The sequence below is a fragment of the Myotis myotis genome, unplaced genomic scaffold (genome assembly GCF_014108235.1).
Source record: "Myotis myotis isolate mMyoMyo1 unplaced genomic scaffold, mMyoMyo1.p scaffold_m19_p_4, whole genome shotgun sequence".
Taxonomy (NCBI): domain Eukaryota; kingdom Metazoa; phylum Chordata; class Mammalia; order Chiroptera; family Vespertilionidae; genus Myotis; species Myotis myotis.
In genome coordinates, this window is record NW_023416346.1 from 96479768 (window position 1) to 96497685 (window position 17918).

At 40.4% G+C, this 17918-nt stretch overlaps 1 protein-coding gene across 1 annotated transcript in view; it reads right to left on the reverse strand.

Moving 5' to 3' along the window:
* Window positions 1-2081: 2081 nt before the first annotated feature.
* CYSLTR1 (cysteinyl leukotriene receptor 1) overlaps window positions 2082-17918 on the reverse strand; it is a 44071-nt gene continuing 28234 nt past the window's right edge. The window contains exons 2-3 of the mRNA XM_036305897.1: window positions 7857-7955; window positions 2082-4017 (exon numbers count right to left, since the gene is read on the reverse strand). Of these exons, the coding sequence (XP_036161790.1) occupies window positions 2974-3990 (1017 nt within the window). The 5' untranslated portion in view covers window positions 3991-4017; window positions 7857-7955 and the 3' untranslated portion in view covers window positions 2082-2973. The remainder of the gene's footprint in view (window positions 4018-7856; window positions 7956-17918) is intronic.

The following is a 17918-nucleotide window of genomic DNA, read 5'->3' on the forward strand; positions in this document are numbered from 1 at the left end:
GGGGCAGAGCGGGAGATCGCGGGGAGTTGAGAGTCCCCTGCCCAGGCCTAATGCCTTGGCCAGAGGCGTTAGGCCTGGGCAGGGGCAGAGCCTGCAACCGTGGGGAGCTGGGGGTCCCCTGCCCAGGCCTAATGCCTCAGCCAGAGGTTTTAGGCCTGGGCAGGGGCAGAGCCTGCAACTGCGGGGAACCAGGGATCCCCTGCCCACGCCTGACACCTCTGCCGGAGGCCTCAGGCCTGGTCAAGGGGCCGATCTGGTGATTGGTGATCGGAGGGTGATGAGGGTCAACTCCTCTGGCCGAGGCATCAGGCCTGGGCGGGGGGCTGGGGGTCCCCTGCCCAGGCCTGATGCCTGGGCCAGAGGCATCAGGCCTGGGTGGGGGGCAGAGCCAGGGATTGGGGGGATATGATGGTCCCCTTTCCCAGGCCTGAAGCCTGGGTCAGAGGCTTCAGGCTTGGGCGGGGGGTGGAGCAAGCGATCAGAGGGAGATGGGGGTCCCCTGCCCAGGCATGATTCCTGGGCCAGAGGCCTCAGGCCTGGGCGGGGGTCAGAGCCAGTGATCGGGGGGAGATGGGGGTCCCCTGTCCAAGCCTGACACCTCTGGAGGAGGCGTCAGGCCTGGGCAAGGGGCCGATCAGGCCATCGGAGGGTGATGGGGGTCTACGCCTCTGGCCGAGGCATCAGGCCTGGGCAAGGGGCAGAGCCAGCAATCGGAGGGGTCTGGGGGTCCCCTGCCCAGGCCTGACGCCTGGGCCAGGGGCATCAGGCCTGGGCTGGGGGCAGAACCAGTGATGGGGGGAAATGAGGGTCCCCTGCCCAGGCCTGACGCCTCTGTCAGAGGCGTCAGGCCTGGGCAAGAGGCCGATCCTGCGATTGGAGGGTGATGGGGGTCAACGCCTGAGGGCTTCCAGTATGTGAGAGGGGGCAGGCTGGGCTGAGGGACACTCCCCCCCCCCCCCGACCCAGTGCACGAATTTCGTGCACCGGGCCCCTAGTGTATATATATATATAATCTCACAGAATACTACTTAGCCATAAGAAAAGATGAATTACTGCATTTGTGACATGAGAATATCATGCTAAGTGAAATAAGCCAGCCAGAACAAGTTAAGAACCATATGATTTCATTCGTATGTGGGATCTAAAATGGAGAAACAAAAAAACCAAAAAAAAAAAAAAAATCATAGACACAGACAAAAGTATGGTGGTTTCTAGAGGGAAAGAGGGAGAGTAGGTAGTGAAAGGTAAAGGGTGTCAAATGTATGGTTATGAAAAATGATTTGAGATTGGGTGATGGGCACAAAATGCAATATACAGATTATGTATCATAGAATTATACACTTGAAATTTATATAGTCTTATTAACCAATATTGCCCCTAAAATTTTAATAAAAAATGGACATCAACTACTACTATGCCTTTCAGATCTTCTCTTTTTTATGTTTTGAGTTTTATTCCCTATGTGTTTGTGACATTAGATGTGAAATAGAAATAACATATACATTTAGAAAGAACTTCTCCTTTCATAATTTTACTTTTTCTTCTCCATTATCATTTATTTCCTTTGGGGTAATGTGCCTTTTGAAACACAGAATTAAGGAACAGACCACACTATGAAAAAAGCTTGTCTATGAATATTATATTTCAGCCACAATCAAGTTGTTTTTGCTGTTTGAAGAGCAAAGCTTCCACTGTAATATAAAAACCACTGTAAACATATTCTTGATATTTTTGTCAACATGTCAATAAAAAAGTAAAAAGTATGAAACAACAATAAAGCTTATAATTAACTTCCATCCATAAATGTATATAACAGAGCAAAATCTCTTACAGTTATACATACACATATGCATAAATATAAGTATTTCTTAAAACAATTTGTAATATAAACACTTAAATTTTTACTTAAAACCCATTTTAGTTAAATTTGATCCCAGTAATAAGCATGTAGAAAAGTAGACCCCTTTTATCTTATTTTTAAAAAAAATATATTTTATTGATTTTTTAGAGAGAGGAAGGGAGAGGGATAGAGACTTAGAAACATCGATGAGAGAGAAACATCGATCAGCTGCCTCCTGTACACCTCCCACTGAGGATGTGCCCGCAACCAAGGTACATGCCCTTGACCAGAATCAAACCTGGGACCCCTCAGTCCACAGGCCGACACTCTATCCACTGAGCCAAACCTTTTATTTTCTCTAGATAGATTTTTAATTACTTCTGTTCAAATATAGGAATGCCAGTTGTCTGGTTTTTAAGAAACCAGAAGGTCTGTGTGTCATGTAGGGAGAAAATTCCCTATAAGAACCTCAAAAAATAACAAAAACTCCATCATTCTCTTTTGATGGCCTGAGTAAGCAGCCGAAGAACATTGGTCACAAACTGGCCTTTGGCCAGGTTTATCTTCTTCAGTTTCCAGACTGTATATTGCATGGACTACTAAGTTGTTCTAGCACTCGCACATTCTCTTTTGTGGAATAAATAGTCCTACTTTGCCTACCCAGTCAATACTACAAAGGAAGAAGGTGGTAGTACATTTTATTTAGCTGATGGGTCATTTTAGTTCTCATTTGATGGCATACATGCAAAGAGATATGTTAGTATGATTGAGAATAATTTGTTAACTTTATATCTTAAAAGGCTAGTTCTTATCCTTTGTAAAGCTTTTAATTGAGGCAGAAAACCTTGATCTTGGACCCATTTTTTGAGTGCCAATACAGAAATATTTTTCACCTTTTGGCAAATGATCAAATACATAATTTAGTTAATAGTTGTGGACTATAACTTTAACACTTAAAATACTTTTTGGACCTCTAATAATGTGGATGCATAAATGAGAGAGATTTATAGGCACACATTTAATTACTTGTAAATTATTAACGGAAATTGTTATTTTTATTGTAAATTGTTTGAGAAAATACTTGTTTGAGAAACTCTTTTTCATTGATTTGCATTAGAAATGGGTTTACACTATTAACATATTTCATCTCCTTTTTCTGGCAATGAGACCTTCTTCTTGGGTACGTAAGTCATGCTGGACAAAGAATGCTTTCTAAATGTAGACAACCTTCTCCTAAAGTTCCCCCCTGAAAAGAAATACAGGAGAGGGTCAAAACAACAATTTGATGCAGCCAGAGACAAGGTTATGACCACTGACTTTTGCATTCTAAGGACAGAATCACAAGGCTTAGTTTCATTGTGTAAAAAGTGAAGGTGGATGGTACGTTGAATATGATATGGCATGAAGCAGATCAAAAAGGCAGCTGTTACAATTATAATCATTCCTATAGCCTTTTTACGACTTGGTAGATTTTTCTTCATTGAATTTTTTAGTAAGGTCAAAATGATCATTGTGTAACAGACGATTATGATAATAAAAGGAATTATAAATCCAAAAAACAATGACACATAATGCAAGACCAAAACATGATTTTTAGCTTGATCATCCTGTGGAGGCTCAAAGCACTTGGTATTGTTTTTCGCATCTTTTAAAGGCGTGGCTAGTAAAAATGGAGAACTGGTCAAAATCACAAAAATCCAAATGCTAACACATACAAATCTGGCTTTTTTCTGTGTAACCAAATTAATGTTTTGGACTGGGAAAACAATTGCAATGCACCGGAAAAAGCTCATGGCTGTCATAAAGAAGATGCTACAATAGAGATTGACATACAAGGCATAGGTGCTGAGGCGGCACAAAAAGTCACCAAAGAACCAAATGCCTTTGTGAACATAATAGACCACACGGAGAGGCAGTGTACACACACACAATAGATCTGATACTGCTAAATTAATCATGTATATTTGGAAGGCTGACTTCTCATGATATGTTTTTATGAGAACATAGAGCACAAAGCCATTGCCAAAGAAGCCCACAACGGAGATCATAGAATACAAGGTGGAATACACTTGATTGCGGAAGTCATCAATAGTGTCATTGCAAATAATATTACTGGCAGAAGATACTGTCAGATTTCCAGCTCCATCCATGTTTCTCTAGGAATGTCTGCTTGTTGCCTACAATATATATATAAAAAATCTTGTCAATTTTTATCAGACCATAAAAAACAGGAGGTAGTAAGCTTTCACTTTATAGTGTCACTATGTATGCATTTTGACCATGGCAGGAAGCAAGGCTAGTAGGACAATGAGGAGGAATTCAACTGCACCTAGTACCCAGGAGAAGCACTCTTTCTTACCTCCTTTTCCACCTGTGTTTGCCTGATGGACTTCCGCTTAATCTTCAAGAACTATCTAAAACGGCTCCGCTTTATTTTGTCTTATTACTCTAGTACTATTCTGTAAATCTTCCTTTAAAGTGAGTTTGGTTTTTCAATTAGAGAAAAGCTCTAAAGAGAGTGTTATCATAAATATGCATCTACTTATCTAGTTATCTATCAATTTATTTATCATTTTTCATATATTTACTGGAAAAGCACTGAATTCTCTTGGAGAATAAAATGTGGGTGAAAATTCGTGGTTCCTCTAAGAAGAGGGTTTCCTAGGTAACATCTGCTGGGTGATGCTTCAACCTAGGGAAAATAATTGGATTTTCTATTAATGTAACTAATTCCCCTGAGGAATAATCTTATTCTAGAATATGGTTGACTCTATTTAGAACCACGACAGAACACCAAGGCTAGAGACATTTTAGAAGCCATCTAATTATTTTAATGAGGAAAACACATTGAGGTGAAATGCATTTCTAAAATCTGTACCATAAGTTTGGGCTCTGAGGAAAGACTAACTCATTGGAATATACTTTCTGGCTGAATATGTTGTACCTGTTCATCCTCGTTCTCTTCCTAGACTCACACTCACAGCCTTAACTGTTGAAAAATACATGTTCATTTCTTTCATAACAAGAAGTTGTTACTTGGTCAACTTAGGTCAACTATATCACGGCAGTTAATCAGGGCAAACTAATCAGATAAAAATGGGGATAAGGTAGTGATTTCTTTAATGTTCCTCTACATTATTTTCCTTTATTCTTTATAAGAAGGTGGGAGCAATTCATCAGTAAATAATGGTAGATAATTTTTGATTGAAGTCTAATTTGTTGGCCTTTTACACAGCTCTTGCTCAATGGTAAGAGGGGAGTTGGGGTTTGTAAGGTGAGAGGGCTGCTTGAGCATGAAATAAATGCCAGCAATAGAAGAAACTGATCTCGTCTCTGCATAGGAACACAGAAACATACAGCTCTTATAGTGGTTGTAGGTGGGATATAACTCCCCATGCTTACTACTGTTAGCAATTATATCTGCTGCAAAGATATACGTCATCCATCCATCCAAGTTCTATTTTTTCCTTTCATTAAAAAATGTCATTTTTTTAACCAAGAACTGTTGGTATATGATAAAAAAATTGAAGATGAATCTGAGGCTGTATATCTTAAAATGATAGAGAAAAATTAGTTCACTGTTACTAACCTCTGCATTATTCCTCAGTTTGCTTTCCAAGTACCTGTCTCTTTCACCATTTGTCCTCTGAACTCAGGTATAATTGTGGAAGAAAGGGAAATTGCCTAAACCTAATCTAGTGGTTTGTTTGTTAGCCTTGTATTGAGTTTTCCCCAAATAGAGCAGTGTTATGTTGTGAATCACTAGATGGTGCTGTTGAAAATTTTTTATATAGCTTTTGTTTTAAGAAGTACACTTGAAGGGTATTAGGTAATTACCATCTGTCCTTCCACTATCGACCCTCACTATACCCTGCCACAAACTTTTTCTGGAATAATTTTTCATACATGATAGCTTCCAATTATGTTATGTTCTTGCTCTAAAACCTTCAATGGCTCCTGAGAACCTTCCGAATAAAATCCAGATTCCTTGGCCAGATTAAAGCTTCCTATAGTCTAGTTGCAATGAAACTTTCCTAGCTTCTTTCTTTTTCTTTTCTTTTTTTTTTTTGCTTTCATTCTGAGTTTATTTAACATTTCATCCAGCTGAACTGGAACAGTACATTGATCCCCACACTGGCAAGACACTGCGCTAACACTGAACAGCCACCGCCCGCAGCACACGCACAGCCACTCCCGCCTGTGGGTCCAGCGCCTTTCCCAGCCATTGCACTTCCTGGGAGCGGTCCTCCAGGTCGCTGGGAGGTGACCAAGGGCATCCTGTCCGTTTGTTCCTTTTTATAAACCACGGTTACGCTGACAGGAGATAAAGCGCCAGGAGCCGGAGCTCCTACGATAATGTTAAGTAGACACAGCTCCACAGTTGCTAGCCCTTTCATAATGGCGCCTAAAAATGGCAGTTTATCCACCTTCTGCCCAGCCATTGTTTTTTCAGTAAAGGTGAGGATGCTGGGGGGGCTCCCAGTGAGGGGGTCAGCATTCTGGGTAGCCGGGCGTGGGAGGGCCTCCCGGGCTGGGCTCTCTGTAGGAGCACCCTGGAAGCACCTCAGGGAGACCGCCTTGAATTTCAGGCTTTGACCACTCCTTCAAGAGCAGCATCTATGGCAACAAAACACACGCAAGGCCGGCATGTGTTGTGGGAACCTCTTTTGCTTCAAAGGGTTTAAGACGGAAAAGTGGAGAACATTTTGGAGGCATAAAGGACCTAGCTTCTTTCTTACTTCTCCCCTTTGCAGATCCTAAAATTCAATGGAAAAACTATTTAGCTATATACCAGGAATATTTTTCACATGTTTTCCTACCTGCCTATCTTTTTTCATGAATTTCTTCTTCTTGAAATGCTCTTTCCTCCATCCATGTGCAAAAACTACTCATCCTTCAGCACAAATTACATCTTAACCAAACCTTTTCTCAACCTCTATCCAAAGTAATTTCTATATTTTTCCATGCTGGGGTACTTTTAATCTATCTTGCAGATCAATGATTTGCATGCATGTGTTATCTTTCCTCACAGACTTTCTGGATGATATATAAGAAGGCACCACACATAGGGCTAACACATATGTACCTTGCCCATAAGTGCTCAGTAAATGTTAATTGAGTGAATGAGTAAATTAATGATGGAACAAGTTTGTCATTTGAAAGGATTATTTATCATCCAGATTCACTTAGTGTTACATTTTCATTCTAGTAATTAAAAATCTTTCCAGCCTCAGAGTCTAAAGTGGCTCTGTTAAGTAAAGTTGCTTCCTAAATTATTAAGGAAGGCACTAAATCATAAAGCTAACTATAAGATTAAAAAACACCCATATCTTGATACAGAGTAATTATTTGTCTGTTAAATAGTATAAATACATTTGAAACTCCCATATCTTTGGATAAAATATGCCAAGTAAATCTGATAAAGAAATTAATAGAAACAGACAAAGAAACAGATGATCTTTATTTCCTTTAAGAAACTTTCCAGCCCTTACAGACCAAAATAAGCTTTCCTAGTAATTTCTATATTTAGGTTCAATTGTTTATTTTTAATTAATCAAGTCAACTGACTTAAAGTAGGCCACTAAAAAAAAAAGACTGTAAAATTCTCAAACTAATAATAAATCCTAAAGGGGTAGGGATCATTTAGTCCAAGCCACTCATTATACAGGAAGGCTTTGCTTGCCTTCAACAACGTTTAATTCATATTTATAGAATTACTGTGATTCCCCATTAATGAGACCCATGCTATGTGGATACTGAGATGCCTAATATTCCATTTCTGCCTTCAAGAAGCTCATAGTATTGTGGGGGAAAGGAGTGATGGCTCAGAGTGTAGAGAGATTACAATGCAGTATGAAAGAGTTATAGCACAAAACAAATGGTTATTAGTTGATTAATATAAACAAACAATAAACATAAATGAACTTAATTTTAGTGCAAATGATGAAGGAAGTTACTTTATGAAGATACTTTGCAAGTTAAAGAAACAAGAGTCATTTAGAAAATGGAACCATACCTCTTTGCAGCACTGCAGTATTCTTCAAAAATGTTCCTGGTTGTGATCAGTGCCTCTTATGATATAGTATCAGATGAAGCCTAAACTGGAATCATAACACTGAAAGGGAAGTTAAAGACATTAGAAGCAGTCCAGAAGGGTCATGGGAGCTGAGCAGCCTTAAACACAGTTCCAGGGTGTGTGATGGGACATCAAAACTCTGACAGATTTAGGACGTGTTATTGAATTCCATGCCTCATTCTTTTCTCTCCATTCATTTTTATATCCCCAGGGACAAAACTTGGAATAGAAACCAGGGCTGATTATTGATGTTTGCTTCTGTGTACACGTAACTTCTGTTTCTAAAGATGAACAGAGTATCATAAGTACTCTTTTTGCTATGAAGCCATGGCATTTACCATATTTTCTCTTCTAAACAGTTTGTTACAAAGTTCAAAGGGGACATAATTTAGGAGTTCATATCCAAGGATCTAGTTTTTTTAGGAATAAGAGTTAGAACAAAAAAAATCAAGTATATTTGTCTGGGATGCCCAAGGGACAATTTTCCCTAAAGGAAAGATGGCTTGGACTTTGGAGTGTTCTCCCTAAAAACTCATAATAGCAGTTATTGTTTATATCATTAATTTGGCACATATTATATACCTTTGGAGATAAACTGTTTTATAATTTGTATAGTTAACTTTTAATGAGTGTATGTCTCTTCTCTTCAATTAAACTATATCATAAAATCTAACTGTATAACAAAACTTAAGAAATGAGCAAATAAGGGTTTTCTTGGAACAGCAGCAACTCGAACACTTTTATTTTAAACTAGAGGCCTGGTGCACAAACTTCGTGCATCAGGGCGGGTCCCCTCAGCCCAGCCTGCATCCTCTCAAATCGGGGACTCCTTGGGGGATGTCTGACTGCTGGTTTAGCCTGATCCTGGGGATTGGGCCTAAACTGGCAGTCAGACATCCCTCTCACAATCTGGGACCACTGGCTCTTAATTGCTCACCTGCCTGCCTGATCACCCCTAACTGCCCTGCCTATCAGCCTGATCACCCCTCACTGCCTCTGCCTGCTGGCCTGATTGCCTCTAACGGCTCCCCCCCACCAGCCTGGCCACCCCTTACTGCCCACCCTACTGGCTTGGTTTCCCCCAACTATCCCCCCCCCCCCTACGAGCCTGGTCACCCCACACAGCCTGCTGTTCAGTCATTTGGTCATCCCTCACTAACCCACCTGCTGGCCTGGTTACCCCCAACTGCCCCCCTGCAGGCCTGGTAGCCCCTAACTGCCCCCCTCGCTGGCCTGGTTGCCCCTTACTGCCCCTTCTGCTGGCCTGGTCGCTCCCAACTGCCCCCCTGCCAGCCTGGTTGCTCCCAACTGCCCCCTCTGCTGGCCTGGTTGCACCTAACTTCCCCCCTACCCCCTGCTGGCCTGGTTGCCCCTAACTGCCTCCCCCCCCGCTGGCCTGGTCACCCCCATCTCCCCCCCTTGCCAGCCTGGTCTCCCCACACAGCCTGCTGTTCAGTTGTCTGGTCGTCCCTCCCTAACCCCCCTGCTGGCCTGGTCGTCCCCAGCTGTTCCCCCTGCTGGCCTGGTCGCCCCTTACTGCCCCCCCTGCTGGTCTGGTTCCCCCAAACTCCCCCCTCCCCCCACCAGCCTGGTCACTCCACACAGCCTGCTGTTCAGTCATTTGGTTGTCCCTCACTAACCCCCCTGAAGGCTTTGTCACCCAATGCAGCCTGCTGTTCAGTCGTTACTGTGATGGCGACCTCTACAATTTGCATATTCCTCTATTATTAGTATAGATTTGTGTTACCCGATGGCAACTTTCATCCTTGTTTGCAAGGACCCCAGAGACTTGGCACTTTTCATTTATCTGTGGTTTAAGTGACAACAAAATAAACATCTTTCTCCAGTTTATTCTTTGCAAGTATAAACAGGTTGGAACTTTCCAAAGGAACTCTACTGAAAAAAAGGAAATCAAGAGGAAAATAAAGGAAATGCAAAAATATAAAAGAGATAAGTTATAAAACTAGGGACCTGAATCTACTGCTACAATATTGCTGTTTGAGTCTACTCTGTCCTTCAATAATCATTGTTAAGATCTTCAATTTCTTTTCCCTCTCTGAATTAACATAGATAACCAATAGCTAGCAGTCTGGGTGAAGTATAAGTTACAGGTGGGAAATAAAGTTGGCTTTAATATTTTGTTATTCAGTCAGTAATATATATATTTTGTTTAACTTGTCCTAGGTCTCTGTAATCAATACAGATATACTAACTGAATGTTGAATGAAAAAAATTCTTTCTAGTCATGAAATTATGTGATTCCACTCACTTTATATATGGGGAAAATTAACTTTTGACATTTTCACAATTTTGTGTTTAGACAAAACTTTTATTTCTCCCTAGTGTGGAAAGAGAAAGAGGACCCTATGAAAAGTTTAATATTACCAGGCTAATATACTAGTTAACAATTTCCATGGTAGCTGTGCAATTACAATTTGGCACAATCACTACATGCACATGAGCAAATGTGGCATTGTCTGGGTAACAGTGTAATGTTTCCTCAAGTTTGGGATCCTGATGTGTCTTCTATGCTTCCTTTAGTAATTTTGAGTTTTGCACCTAGCAAGCACTTAATACTTTACTTACTTTCCTCCTTTCCCTTTTCAGTTTCCTTGAGGACTCTTGTCTCTGACAACAGTTTTCTCACAATTTGATTTCAATTATTTAATTCAGGAGTTGTTCAGATATTTTATTTGGAGATTATATATATATATTCTCCTTGGTTTTTACCCTGTCTTTTTGTTGCTCAAGAGTTAACAAATGCCACTCTAAATCATTTATATGCAAATATGTATGCACCCCTATGTTAACTGCAGCATTATTCCCAGTGACCAAGACTTGGAAACAGCCAAAGTGCCCTGTGATAGAGGAGTGGATAAAGAAGATGTAGTACATATACACAATGGAATACTACTCAGCCATAAGAAAGGATGAAATAATGTCATTTACCACAACATGGGTGGACCTTGAGAACATTATGCTAAGTGAAGTAAGTCAGACAGAAAAAGCTAAGAAAGATATGGTTTCACTCATATATGTATATGTAAAAGCCTAAGCGACCATTACGACTGGATGACTGGACAACCGGCCAGTAGCTATGATGCGTACTGGCCACCAGAGAGCAAATGCTCAACATAGGAACTGCCCCGTGGTGGTCACTGCACTCCCACAGCCAACCTCCCGTGGCTGGCCAACCTCCTGTGGTCCCTCCCCCTGGCCGGCTGGTCCTGATCAGCCCTGATCACAGGCCAGGCGGAAGGACCACACATGTACACGAATTCATGCACCAGGCCTCTAGTGTGGAATATAAAACTGAAACTTATGAACACAAACAGCAGTGTGGTGGTTGCCAGAGGGAGGGGAGTGGGGGGAGAGAAGGGTCCTAATAGGAAGTGACAGGAGAAGATTTGACTTTGGGTGGTGGGCACATGGTCCTATATACAGATTTTGTAACTTAGTAATCCACACATGAAACCTATATGTTCATGTTGACTAATGTCACCCCACTAAGATTTAATAAAAAAATAGTAAAAAAATAAAGAGCTTGGGGAAAAAAGAGTTAACAAATGCCTATAATCAAGTCCCAACTCTATATTTCAAGCAACCCTCTCCACAAACTAGCCCTAGCCTCCTATCCAACCTTCTGTTTCACAGAGAAAAGTGTTAATGGAAGAGGCCAAATAAGTTTTGCTACCTGGAGAAAGAAGAAATCCACTAGTAAGTACTAAAGAGAGTTTAGGGCTCTCAGAAAGAGAGCTTTGAAACAATGTGTGGCATCATTTTGGATGTGCAGTTATTTCTAAGATATGCTGTAGAATGAAAGTGAGAGCTTAATTATTGGAATAGTGACTCTTAGGAAAACTTGGTTTAGGGACATGGTTACCCTGATATTCTAGTTTAGAATTCTGATAGTCTTGACATGCATATCCCTTGAGTGAAATATAGTGACTCCCTAAAGTTGGCTAATATATTTGTTCTTACAGTCTTATAGTACCAAAGTTTAACTTTTTATTTTATCCTGTCCTCATTTAAAGGTATGCATGGTTTCCACCCAATATATCCCCGACCTTGGGCCCACTTCCAGCCTTGCCCCACTTGAATCATCTTTTGAATAATGAAACATCTATTTTGACCTTGTTTGTCCAATCTAAACAAATCATAAACATTTTGTTCCTTTAAAAGTAAGATCTTGGGAAGTAGTCAAGTATACTTGATGTATCCAATAACCTTAATCAGGGGAGATGCCAGGACCAAGTTTGATCAGCAGAGTGAGAGGTGGGAATTTGTTTGCTTTCTAACATTTGAACCCTAAAATGATCTTAGGAGGTGACCTTAATTTTGGAAGTTGGTTCCCAGAAGACTGTGATAAGATTTCTGAAAGTGGACAAATAAGAACAGCTGTATTAGTCTAAATTTGGGGACTTTACCTTTCTGATTGAACTTTGTTGGAGTAAAACAAATTATAAATACTTGGGAAAAATGACTCACTTATGTGTGTTATTAAAGGTACAAGAAACCAAAGTATTCTACCTTAAAGGAGAATACTTTCTCTAAGGGTCAAGAAGATAAGTGAAAATTTACACTGAGCCTACTTTGTTCTCTAAAATATAAGAAGATTATGGAAAAATTTAAAATTAGGAAAAAAGCATGTTGTTTTTGTTTTTTTTTCTTCTTTTTTGTTTTTATTTATTTTTCTTTTTTAAAGCATTTTTTTAAAGGCCAGTTTGTTGGTTTTACAAAATGTAACTTTTTGAAAGGTAGACATAATGTTGAGGGGGTGGTAGAAAATCTCTTCTGTTCACATTATGGGAAAGCAAGAGGGCTAAAGATGTTTAAAACACACAAAATTTCACAGTGAGATCATAAACTTAAAAAAAATATTTTTAAACTACAGTTTACATTCAGTGTTATTTTCTATTAGTTTCAGGTGTATACATAGTAGTTAGACAATCATGTACTTTACAAAGATTTCCCCTGATATTTCCAGTACCCACCTGGCACCTTACATCATTGCAATATAATTGACTATACTAGTGGCCTGGTGTATGGATTCATGCACATTGAAAGGAAATTAATTAGAAGAAAGATATGTGTGATAATTACATTACTCAAAAAATTACATGTCAAAATAGTATATATAATATTCTATCTAATAAAGAGGTAATATGTAAATTGACCATCACTCCAAGACACAAGATGGCCGCCCCATGTGTTCAAAGATGGCTGCTCGCATGTGGACACAAGAAGGCTGCCACAAGAAGGCTGGCAGGAGAGGGCAGTTGAGAAGGACCAGGCCTGAAAGGGAGGACAGTTGGGGGTGATCAGGCCTGCAGGGGAGGGCAGTTGGAAGGAACCAGGCCTGCAGGGGATGGCAGTTGGGGGTGACCAGGCTGGCAGGGGAGGACAGTTAGTGGTGAACAGGCTGGCAGGGAAGGGCAGTTAGGGGCAACCAGGCCGGCAGGGGAGCAGTTAGGAGCCAGCAGTCCTGGATTGTGAGAGGGATGTCTGTGGGATCTGGCCTAAATGGGCAGTTGGACATTCCTCAAGGGGTCCTAGATTGGAGAAGGTGTAGGCTGGGCTGAGGGACACCCCCCCCCCATGCACGAAATTCGTGCACTGAGCCTCTAGTAGTATTATAAAGTTAAAACACACATGTCAATGGCTCCAGCAAGAGCTTTATATGTATCGTGCATGCATGAGTCAAAGTTAATTTTTAAATTGCAAGTGTGCATCATATATACCGGTTGGTCGGTCGGTTGGGTGGTCAGACAGACATATGGTCAGTAATGTAGACTTTAATATGTATAGATTCTCTATGCTATACTTTATATCCCTGGAACTGTTTTGCTAACTACCAATTGTATTTCTTAATCTCTTCACCTTTTCATCCAGTCCCTTAAGCTCCTTTCCCTCTGGTAATCACCAGTCTGCTCCCTGTATCTGTGACTCTGTTTTAATTTTGTTTGTTCATTCCTTTTGTTCTTTAGATTCCACTTGTAAGTAAAATCCTATGGTATTTTTCTTTCCCTGACTGACTTATTTCACTTAGCATAGTACCCTCCAAGTCCATCCATGCTGTTGCAAATCGTAAGATTTCATTCTTTTTCATGGCTGAGTAATATTCCGTTGCATAGATGTACCTCAGTGTTTTTATTCACTTGTCTATTGATGGCTACTTGGGTTACTTCCATATCATGGCTACTGTAATGCAATGAACATAGGAGTGCATATATTATTTAGCATTAGTGTTTTGGGTTTCTTCAGGTATAGTCCCAGAAGCAGAATTGCTGGGTTATAAGGCAGGTCCATTTTTAATTTTTTTTTTGAGGAAACATCATACTTTTTTCCACAGTGGCTGCACAAGTCTGCATTCCTACCAAGAGTGCACAAGGGTTTCCTTTTCTCCACATCCTTGCCAGCACTTGTTTGTGGATTTATTGATGAGAGCCATTCTGGCAGGTGTGAAGTGATACCACACTGGTTTTAATTTGCATTTCTCTGATGATTAGTGACTATGAGCGTTTTTTCAAGTCTATTGGCCATCTGTATGTTCTCTTTGGAGAAGTGTCTATTCATGTCTTGTGGCTGAGATGATAAACTTTTGTTATTTTAAAGTTTAGCAATTGAAAAAATGTCCAAATAGAAAATCCTTAATTTAAGCTTTTTTTAAAAAAATTGCCATCTCAGGATATTTTCCATTAATTTTTAGGGAGAGTGGAAGACAGAGGGAAAGACAGAGAGAAACATCAATGTGAGAGAAACACATTTATTGGTTGCCTTCTGCATGAGCCATAACCAGGGCCCGAACCAGGGCAGAGCCTGCAACCAAGGTACGAATCATTGACTGGAATTGAACCTGGGACCCTTTGGTCTGCAGACTGATGTTCTATTTACTGAGCCAAACTGTGTAGGGCCTTAGTTTACATTTTAAAAATAGGAATGAGACCCACATAAGTTGCAAATGAAATCTATACTAATAAAAGGCAAATTAACCGCCACTCTGCAACAAAGATGGTGGTACCCATAGCCACAAAGATGGTGATGCTGGCCGGAGCCATGGAGCTGTTTTCCCATGCAGTGGGCCTTCTTGTTGTTTTGTTGATGGTTTCTTTTGCTGTGCAGAAGCTTTTTATTTTGATGTAGTCCCATTTGTTTATTTTCTCTTTAGTTTCCAATGCCCTAGGAGCTGTATCAGTGAAGAAATTGCTTCGGCATATGTCTGAGATTTTGTTGCCTTTAGATTCTTCTAGTATTTTTATGGGTTCCCGTCATACATTTAAGTCCTTTATCCATTTTGAGTTTATTTTTTTGTATGGTGTAAGTTGGTGGTCTAGTTTCATTTTCTTGCAGGTATCCGTCCAGTTTTCCCGACTCCATTTATTGAAGAGACTATCTTGACTCCATTGTATGTTCTTGCCTCCTTTGTCAAATATTAATTGAGCATATTGGTTCGGGCTGATTTCTGGGCTCTCTATTCTATTCCATTGATCTATATGTCTGTTCTTGTGCCAGTACCAGGCAGTTTTGAGAACAGTGGCTTTGTAATACAGCTTGATATCTGGTATTGAGATCCCACCTACTTTGTTCTTTCTCAGGATCGCTGCAGCTATTCGGGGTCTTTTTTTATTCCAGATGAATTTTTGGAGAGTTCGTTCTAGGTCTGTGAAATATGCCATTGGTATTTTAATGGCAAGTGCATTGTATTTATAGATTGCTTTGGGTAGTATGGACATTTTAATGATGTTGATTCTACCAATCCAAGAACATGGTATGTTCTTCCATCTGTTTATGTCTTCCTCTATGTCTTTTTTCAACGTCCTGTAGTTTTTTGAGAAGAGGTCTTTTACCTCTTTAGTAAAGTTTATTCCTAGGTAGCTTAATTTTTTCGGTGTGAAGGTAAATGGGATTGTTTTTTTAGTCTCTCTTTCTGCACATTCACTATTGGTGTATAGAAATGCCATAGATTTCTTGGCGTTAATTTTGTATCCTGCTACATTGCTGAATCCATTTATTAAGTCTAATAGTTTTTTGATGGAGTCTTTAGGGTTTTTATGTATAATATCATGTTATCTGCAAATAAGGGCAGTTTTACTTCTTCTTTTCCAATTTGGATGCTTTTTATTTCTTCTTCTTGTCTAATTGCAATGGCTAATACTTCCATTACTATATAGAACAGGAGTGGTGAGAGTGGGCATCCCTCTCTTGTTCCTGCTTCTGAGGTGGGTCTCTTGTAGACAGAAAATGTATGGGTCATGTTTTTTTTAATCCATTCAGCCACTCGATGTCTTTTGGTTTGAGCATTTAGTCTGTTTACGTTTAAAGTTATTATTGAAAGGTACTTGTTTGTAGCCATTTCTTTTTTTGTGTGGCTGTTTTCTTTCTGAGCTTTCTGTTTCTTCTTTTTACACCAGTCCCTTTAGCATTTCTTGCATTGCTGGCTTGGTGGTGATAAACTCCCTTAGTTTGTTTTTTTGTTGTTGTTGTTGTTTTTGTTTGTTTGTTTGTTTGTTTTGTTTTGTTTTTGTCTGTGAAGCTTCTTATTTCCCCTTCAATTTTGAATGATAGCCTTGCTGGATAGAGTATTCTTGGATTGAGTCCTTTGCTTTGCATCACTTTGTAAATTTCTGTCCATTCTTTTCTGGCCTGATGTGTTTCTGTTGGGAAATCATTTGATAATTGTTGGGGGCCAGATGTAAGCTGGCAAGGTCCTGGCACCTGAAGGGGCTAGCAAGGCTGGGACCCTTACCCACACAGTTTTCCCAGACTTGTTTGGATGGCAATTATCAGTAGAATGGGAGTAACATTTGTAGAATGAGAACAGCCTTTCATAGCTTACCAAGAAGTCTGTAACTATTTACTGAGATATGCTGTACTGAGAACTTGTCCTTCTGCTGTATCTCTCCCTTAGAGATTAAGAGGAACAAAGAATACATTCCTCTTGACAGACCCTCCGATTCAGGGTGTTGTGTATAAATAGGACTGTATAGCTAATAAACTCGCTTCAGTTCATCAAGAGAACTGGGGTCCTCCCAACCCCGCTTTCCTGTCTTTCTTTCTTTTCTCAATTCCCACCTCCCTGCCTCAGCCCGGCTCAACCCTGTCAGGCTGGCCCTGACAGATAATCTCATGGGAGATCCCTTGAATGTAACTTTCCATCTCTCTCTTGCAGCCTTTAAGATTCTCTCTTTGTCCTGAACATTTGCCATGGTAATTATGATGTGTCTTTGTGTGGGTCTTTTTGGGTTCACCTTGTTTGGGACTCTGCTTCTGTGATTTTTTTCTTCCCCACCTCTGGGAAGTTTTCTGATATTATTTCTTCAAATAGGTTTTCTAACCCTTGTTCCTCTTTCTGTTGTTCTGGCACCCCTATTATTCGTATGTTGTTTCGTTTCATGTTGTCCCATAGCTCCCTTATACTCTCCTCCTGTCTTTTGATTTTTTTCTCCAATTGCTGTTCAGTTTGGGTGTGTTTTATTTCCCTGTGTTCTAATTAGCTGATTCGGTCCTCCGCTTCACCTAGTCTACTATTGAAACTTTCAATGGTGTTTTTTATTGCAGCTATATCACTCTTCATTTCTTCTTGGTTCTTACATAATTTATTGATTTTTTCATCTGTTTCTTCTTGCTTCTTGCATAAGTTGTTGATTTTTTCCTCCATCTGGTTTATGCACTCTATAACCCTTAATCTGAATTCTTTTTCTGTCATGTTGCATGCCTCTGTATCACTTAGCTGCTTTTCTGGAGAGTCCTTTTTTTCTTTCCTTTGGGGGTTTATTTGTCTATCCATGTTTGATCGTACCACCATATCTAGATGTTGAGTCATTCAGTGGCTGCTCCTTTGGTGGCCATGGCTCCTTGGGCTGCAGTTGCTTCTCGGGCGGTTTTGGTAGCAGCTGTTCCTCAGTTGGTAGCAGCTCCTCTGGTGGGTGCTGTTCACAGTTGTGGTGGCTCCTCTGGCTTAAACCTTATTTTAAAGGGCTCACCCTATTTAATAGTCTCACC